This window comes from Mastomys coucha, unplaced genomic scaffold (genome assembly GCF_008632895.1).
Source record: "Mastomys coucha isolate ucsf_1 unplaced genomic scaffold, UCSF_Mcou_1 pScaffold23, whole genome shotgun sequence".
Classification (NCBI taxonomy): domain Eukaryota; kingdom Metazoa; phylum Chordata; class Mammalia; order Rodentia; family Muridae; genus Mastomys; species Mastomys coucha.
Window position 1 is genome coordinate 91,591,847 of NW_022196906.1, and position 8,157 is coordinate 91,600,003.

The 8,157-nt window shown below is 50.1% G+C and overlaps 1 protein-coding gene across 1 annotated transcript in view; it reads right to left on the bottom strand.

Moving 5' to 3' along the window:
* Clstn2 (calsyntenin 2) overlaps positions 1-6,007 on the bottom strand; it is a 593,894-nt gene extending 587,887 nt beyond the window's left edge. Inside the window, exon 1 of the mRNA XM_031345279.1 lies at positions 5,642-6,007. Coding sequence (XP_031201139.1) covers positions 5,642-5,756 — 115 coding nt within the window. The 5' untranslated portion in view covers positions 5,757-6,007. The remainder of the gene's footprint in view (positions 1-5,641) is intronic.
* Between the last annotated feature and the right edge of the window lie 2,150 nt (positions 6,008-8,157).

Genomic DNA, 8,157 nt, shown 5'->3' on the forward strand with positions numbered 1-8,157 from the left:
GGGGGGGGGGGGAGGAAACAAGGAGCAGGTGAAATTCAGGAGAGCAGAGCTCCCACTGGAGAGCAAGCAGATCTCTCTCGGGGGAAGCAGCTGGGTACAACGGAACACCACCCACATTAGAAACTCCCAGGCTCTTTAAAGAAGAGCACGGTTCCTTCTTAAAGACAGTCGCTGCAGACCCTTGGCTAGGAGTGGTCCAGGAACCAGCTGGCTGCCTTCTCTGTTTGAAATGAGACACAGTAAGCTAGGAGGAGGCTTCGGGGAAAGGAGACAAACCGGCCTCACTCCAAACCAAGAAAGAGGAGTAAGAGCGAGACTTTCCACTAAAGCAGACTCCTGCAGCATTTTTGAAGGATTCTCAGAACATTACCTTTAGGTCCCAAGGAGCCTCTCTGACCTCCCCCAGGGCCTCCTTCAAACTCACATCAAATCACTCTGCTAAGTGAGAAGACTCGAGCAGGGAATCCCTGCTGGCAGTACTGCTCTGGGTTGGAAATTTCAGTCTTGCCGCCACGGTGAGACCTTGAACAAGCTCAGATTCTCCTTGGGGTGTCTGATCCCTGCTCCTAGAGTTCGTATGAGGGTCCAGTTGTGACCAGTGCTTTACCATAGCGTCGGAAAGTTAGCATGCTCTCCAGAAGCACGCACTGTTCTATCAGCTCCGGAGCCTGGACTCAGGCACTGGAGTCAGTGCTGTGTGAGCTTGCTGTTCACCCTTGTCAGTCCACCAGCCAAGGGCCTTCCTCCTACTTTGCATTTACTGTCCCGCACCCACCCCAATCTACTCACCTAGTCTCTACTTACCCAGCAAGGCTCCTCTCATTTTCTCCATAAAGCTTCCCCAACTTCCTATCGTCTCAATTGTCTCCTCCCTTACGGGACTTTGGGGGCTCCAAGAACAATCTACCTATTGTTTTAGAGTTTGTGTTATTGTCTTGACTCTGTCTCAGATAGGAAAACGGAGGCCAGAAACCGTGCTTGCTGATCAGGCTACATACCAGAGCCCACAGCATATTTGGATAATTCTAACTCCCGTCACAGGTATCTTTCTGACCTCCTATCTGCGTCTTCCCCCACAGCTCTGTCCTCTGCCCTGCAGAGTGCCAGTGGCTTTCGTTCAATGGTTTCCAAGGCCTCCCAGTGGTCTTTCCTGAAAACCTAATTTTCCGATGGAACCATTTCCACAGGGTCCAATTAGTGCGGGCTAAGTAATAAAGAAGAATGTGATAACGAGTCTCAAGCTGTCTTTTGGTCATCAGAGTTTGGGTCACCCTCACCCCTATAAGTACAAACCATCTCAGATGCTGGGCATGCCACTGATGAAAAGGACCACTTATCTGCTGTCGAGGACGGCAAGCTGGGAGGCAAGTAGCAACCTGGATGATGATCTGTTTTTATAAGCCAAATTACACCACATGAGTTACTCCTCCAGGAACCAGAGCCTCCCACATCTCTGGTGCCTGCGCATGGAGATACACTTGCTTGTTTATGTGTGTATAACACACTCCCATGCCTTACTCTCAGCTCACTCTGCATTAAGTTTCAGGCTGGCCGTTAAAAGGTGGTTGCAAAGGCATTCATAGAGCAGTAAAGGATGCAGGAGGTTTCACAACTTACATCAAATGTGTGTATGTGCGTGTGTGTTTGTATGTATATGTGGCATTTGCTCATACATGCACAGTTCTCATACAAAGAGAATTAAAAGACAGAGACACTGAAAGAACCGAGTTTTAGCTGATTAGACAAAGCTATTCAATTTCAAAGAAGTCAGACAAGGGGAGTTTCACCAAGGCTTGGATACTACTAAAACCAGGTATTTGAAGATTGATGACGAAGTTATTTTATTCATTGCCCTTTATACCACAATCTGAAATAGAAGCTTTCTGAATACTGTTATGACAGCCACCTTGCAAGACAGGGCTCTGTATCCCCACTTTATAGATGTGGAAATCAAGGCTCAAAGGATTAATTCATTTGCCGAATATCATCTAATGAGGGAGTAATTGAGCCAAGATTCAAAGTCAAGTTTCTCTGGCAGCTCCATCAAATTTTACTTTACAGGACAGGAGAAAAATCTAAAATGTCTACGCCAAAAAAAAAAGGATATGATCCAGGATTGCAGGCAGGTGTGTACACTAAGCCAAACACTACTGGTTGCTCATCGCACAACTCAATGCCAGCCCAAGCAATGCAGAGATGCCCTGAACATCCACAGATCAGTCTGGGATCAGGCAAGAAAACATCGGCATGCCTGAGGCAGAGGTATGACTTTCTGGGAGAGGCCATCCCAGGAAAGTTCCTAGAGAAGAGCATGCCCCCATGTGACCACACTGGGGTAATAATAATGAGAGTAAAGCTGAGGAAGACCTTCTAACCATAAGACTGGAGATGACTAGGGGTAACTGCAGGTCCGAGTATACGCTAATTCAATGCTAAGAAATGTCTGGGCCCTTGTGTTTCAGCTGGAGAGGCAACCTTTAAGGCCTGTTTAAGAGCCATGTGCTACTTGCCCAAGATGGTTGAGGACAATTCCCTGCAGGAGTGCACATCACCCTTTAGGACAGGTGATACAATGTGTAATACTGTGCAGTATTCGAAGGTGGTCTCCAGTCTGTGGATGAAAGAATGGCCCTGCTTCCTTGAGCAAGAACACTGGCTCCCACAGGTACAAGCCAGTTCTGATTTCCACCTCACACACAGGCCTGCTTACATACACGCTCACCAGGTGAGCCTGTAGTAGCTGACAGCCTATGCTCAAGGACTATGCTGAATGACCTCTATGCCCGGGCTCTGCCACCTAGAAAGAGAATGTATACTGAGCCCTTGGGGTTGTGAGACCACTGGCATTTTATTGCACTTTAACATAAACCTTCAGGTAAGTGTCTGGAGTTCATTGTCTTTCTCTGATACATTGTGCCTTTCTCTAGAATAGTTCCCAAGCATTGTTCATAGCACATGTGTATATAGCCTGGTGGTTGTAAGGAATCCAAGAAGGGTTTGTTTTTCATGCATATCCTAGGCATCAGAGGATGAAGAAGCAGTTTTAACTGCCCGGCTACTTTGTTATGTCTGCTTCTGGAACATGGTTGCGCTGGAAGCTCAGCATTAGGGGGAAAACCCCAGCAGTGGTCAGGAGTTGCTTCTAGGTCCCCCGAGGCAAGGAGTAAGAAATGCAAAGGCAGAACACATTGCTACACAGATGCTCCATCTCCCGGGAGTTCGAGGCCAGGAGAGCCCTTGTAAACAGTTGTCTAGAGGGTGTGTAAACCTCAGAAGGTCTGTACCGCTCAGCTAGGCAGCTTCAGGCATTCTCCCGGTTGTCTTCTTCTACCCGTGAACTCAGACACACACGGAGAAAGACAGCTATCCCTCTGTTCAGTCTCTCCCCCGGGCCCTCCTGAGCCTTCTTCTCCTTTTTTGACGATGGGAATAGAAATGACAAAACAGCGCTGTCTAAGGCAGTGTGTGTTACGTACAAAACTCAGTTTTATTGTTCCTCCCAAATAACCCTCAGGGATTATATGATTTAGAAATGTAAACTTCAAGTGCATTAAAATAAAGAAAGTCTGCCCTGCAAATGTTAAGTAAACTGTTATAATAAATGTTGTCTGTTGTGACCAAATAGTATTTGTTTCCAAATAAATAAATAAATAAATAAATAAATGGTAAATGGTGCTCTTTGCAGCCCCCTTGTGGTTTGAAGGGGAAAGACAAGGAGAATCCAGAGTAGCTCCCATTCTCAAGGCCAATAAACTTTTACAGGAGAATGACAAATGGCTTTAAACGTGAAATGAATTTATTCTAAGGGAAGAAAATTGCGGATTTAGATTATTTTACATACAATTATTCACGTAATCTAGATCTGTGGAAGCCTGTATTTCTTTTTGATTTCCGTTCTCTCCCTCTCCTCTCATTTCCCATTCTCAGCAAACTCAGCAGCACGTTACACACGGGGCTCTCTTCCCAAATCACCCCTTCCCTAATCCTTACTCACCGTGAGCTCCTGCACTCTCTTATAAATATACCACTTACTCTGCAATAATGTGATAGCCGACCTCGGAAGAACGCGATCTGCCTGCCTATCAAAGTGTCCATACTGGAAGGAGAATAGACCATTTGGACACTCGGGTTTTTGTTTTTTTTTTAAATTCTTATTTTCACCAGAACAACAGCACATCACAGCATATCACATTGGTCCCTTCATACAGCAACCTTTTACCATACCACTTTTAAAAAGACATTTTCGTAATGAATTTTTCAGTCTTCTCAAGAAAAAAAGAAAAAAGAAAGAAACTCTTGCTAAGGAATGAGGAGAGGTGAATGTAGAAGGACACCTGTGCATAAAATCTTTTCCAGATTATATCGCCAGAAATTAATAGATTAAAAAGAATAGGAACACCTCTCTTCCCAAATTTATCACTTGCAAATGACAGGAGAGGCAGCCCTCAAAGTCCAGACAAGGCAAATGGAATGGCCTGCTTCCCCAATTCCCCTGTCTCCGGAGAGATCCAGGCTGCTGTGCGTTCCATCCCAGCTTGGCTAGCAAGCCTCTAAATCAAGCTGTCTCTACTTGCGAATCTTTTTCCAACAAGGACAAAAACTCTGTCTTCAAAATATCGCCATACAGAATTCCAAGGACCACAGATTCCCCGGTTCACCTGGCAGAAACCAAAAGCATGCCCTCCTCGTCAACAGCGGCAGAGAATCAACAAGTTACCACTTAAGCCAAGCGCTCCATCCTGCAGTCGGCTACAGCCTCCCTGAGCCCACCATCATCCACCCCAATTTAACTCCTGCAATGCTTCCCAGCCTTTGGCTACCGCGTGACCTTCCGTTCCAGACCCGCCCTCCAGATGCAGCCTCCCCAACCTGCGCTTCTCCCAGCGCTCCCAGACAGCTGCCAAAGTCTGGGGCTTGCCGGCTTTCTAGGTTCCCCTGATAACGCCAGCGTTCAGGAGACTCTTGGAGGATTAGAGAGGTCAAGATCAATTAGAAAGACCAGAAAGGAGCTCCAGGCTCCGAGACTCTGTCCTCCGGAGAAAAGCAGGGTGTGAGCCGCAGTAGCAACCATCACATCCCGCGCTTCTTCCGGACTCTGCCCATCTTGAGGGCGTGCGTTCCCAGGGGAGCCAGAGCCCGCGCTGCGGAGCCTGCGGAGCGCCGGGGTGCGGGCAAGGCTTTCAGGATCCTACAAGTTCCCAAGCCATCGCCAAGCTGGAGCGCCAGTCCAGCTCGTCTTGCTCCTTTGAAGACGCCCCTGGTTCTTGCCCCCAAGGCAGAAGCAGACAGACACCTGCTTCACCCACCTACCCCCAGCCCACACTACAGCGCCCATGCCCTGCCTTGCTCAAAGCATCCCTGAGCCAAGCCCGCGATGCTCCCACCCCAGCCCACAGGGCCCCCAAAGTTCTCTGTACTCCACAGACCTCCCCTTCTCCTTGGCGCCTGGACCCCGCCCAGAGAGGTTGGACTGGAAAACCTCTTGGGTCCACAGCTTAGGGCGCTGACTTCGAGGACCGAGCGCGCAGAAGCCGAAGCTGCCACAAGAAAGGGTGGGTGTTCCGCGCGTAACTCCGGGGTCTGCACCCTCGAGCCCGCCCTGCCTCCTTCCCGAAGAGGAACAAACTTCCCCAGCACCCACCTTTCGCCGCGAGGAGGCGGCGCCGCCGGCTGTCCCCGCCGTCGCCGCTGCCGCCGCCGCTCCCTACGCCCAGCGCCAGCAGGAGCGGCACCAAGCACAGCCTCCCCGGCAGCATCCTCGCCGCCTGAGCCGCCGCCGAGCTGCCGCTGCCGCCTACCGCCCGCGCCGGCCTCGCTTGCGGCTGTCCGCTGGTGTCCGCCGGTGCCTGCCGCGCTGCCTCGCTGTAGCTGCCGGGTGCGCTTCAGGAGCCGCCGCCGCCGCCGCCGCCGCCGCCCTCACCCACCGCCTCCGCTGCCCTCCGCCGCGCCGCTCGCTCGCCGGCAACAGCAGCACTCACTGGCGCGGACCCGGAGCGGCTCCGGCGCTCACCCCGGGACGGCCCGTGACGTCACGGAGGGAGGGAGGTGGCTCGTGCATATTCATGAGACGCGGACATCGGCGCTGGGTTGCGCGCTCCCCCGCCTCGCGGCTCCGGCCCCCAACTTTCCTCAGCCATCCCCCTATGCCGCTCGCTCGCGTGATCCAGCTCGGTCAGGCACCGGCGCCGGGGGGTGAGCCCTAGAGGGAGGCTCCAGAGGAGCCTTAGGGCCTGGCGTTCCCCCCTTGCGGCTCTCCAAACTGCAGCCGCGAGGCACTGCGAGCGCCACCACCAAGTGATCGCCTGAGGACCTTAGGTAGAGATGCCGGCGACCCTACTGTGATGCGCCCTTTGAACCGACATCCCTGCGGAGAGACCAGGAGGGTGTCTCTGCGGGCCCTGCCCTTGGCTGTGGTCTAGGGATGGACGCTCTATGCCGCCTGGTCTGGGGAGGGCGCCAGGCGCTCGCTAGAATTGCAAAACGCCAGTGCCTCTAGGAGTTATAGGGCAGAGATCGCTTAGGATCTGAGTAGCAATGCCTGGGCTCTGCGCCATTTCAGTGAAGCAGGGAACAGCCACTGCTGGAGTCAAAAGGACTAGCTGAAGTCAAAAAAGGCAACCTTCAATCTTCAGTGGAAACCACATTCAAACTTCTCCCTCAGAAGTTGCCACCTTTACATTGTCACTACCTAGGTAAAGAGCATGTCATTTGGTGTCATGCCTTCTAAAATCTCAAACCATGGAATATTGTCCCTAGAGGTGGAGTTCATATAGTTCTCCACACCCCCAACCACAATTAGGCTTCCAAAGAATCAAGAAAGTTCCCAGTAAAATCAACTAAAGGCTCAGAGTAAATCACTGGCTGCGTTTCCATAGATGTGCTATTTTCTCACGATCCAAGGATCATGTGTAGTTGAGAAATGAGGTAAGCAAACAAACAAAAATACCACAGAAACAAACAAAATTATCCTTTTGTTCATCATTCGTTCAAGACATTTCCTGAGCACTAAACGATTGTGGATGCAACATTGAGTTAGGCAACGAAGGACACAAGATCTTTGTTCCTCTTGGAGAAGCCAAAGGGGATGAAAGCAGTTAAGGTCCCCTCTTATACTCCTGCGCATTCTTTATGTTGCTCGATTCGAGCCTGTACAAATCAATTAGCCAAATGTGTATATTGCAACACTGACTGAACAGCATCTCGTAATTAATAAGTGTAGTTCAGAGTACTCAACCAAGCCATAAAATACATTAAGAGCCTTCTGCTGCCCAGCCTCCCTGTGTGGTCCTGGCAGCCCTGTGGTGGTGAAAAAAAAAGACTTCAACATTTGAGACCCCAAGAGGTGCTTGTGAACAGCTGCAAATCCTGGTGGCTGCAGGGGGCCTCAGCTCTTTGCCTGCGGGTCCCCTGTAGTCCAGGAAGCAACACCTGTGCTATTGCTCTTGTTTCCAGAGGAAATGGGAGCTTAACAAAGTAAGGTCATTCCTTCACCCAAGGTAAAGAGCTACCAAGTTCTGGGCCAACATCAAGACCTCACCCTTTCTCATATTTTAAAGTCATAATCCAGAAAGAATGGCCTGCAGAGGTGAATGCTGACCACGCAAAGTCAGAGAAGCCAGTGAATGACAGAAATGTAAAATCGACTCATTTTCTTTCTTTTGTGCTCCATCCTATTCGGCTGATATTTACTCCCCTTGTGTACCCAAATAAGAACCTCCTTACTGATTGAACTCTGTCCCTGGAGGTCCTTATGCTAACTGTTGGTAAAGTCAACTGGTCCCAAATATTTGACATGAAGTTTCAAATTCAGACCAAATAATGAGTATCAGAATGTAGAATTAATTATAAAACATCCCCAAGCAGGAAATGACCAGGAAAGAATATCCCAGAGAAATTCGGTAGGGTTAAGGCGCTTACCAACAGGTGCAACATGGCTATCATCCATCTCTTCTTGTGAATGAGGATGAGAACATCTGCTAGATCAAGCTCTGCAGTAGCCTCTGTTTAGTCATGCCTCTCTGGAGCTGGTCCCTCGGATGGTGCTCTCCCACTCCAGCTTTTCCTTCCTTCCTTCCTTCCTTCCTTCCTTCCTTCCTCCCTCTCTCCCTCCCTCCCTCCCCCCCCTCTCTCTCTTTCTTTCTTTCTTTCTCCCTTGGC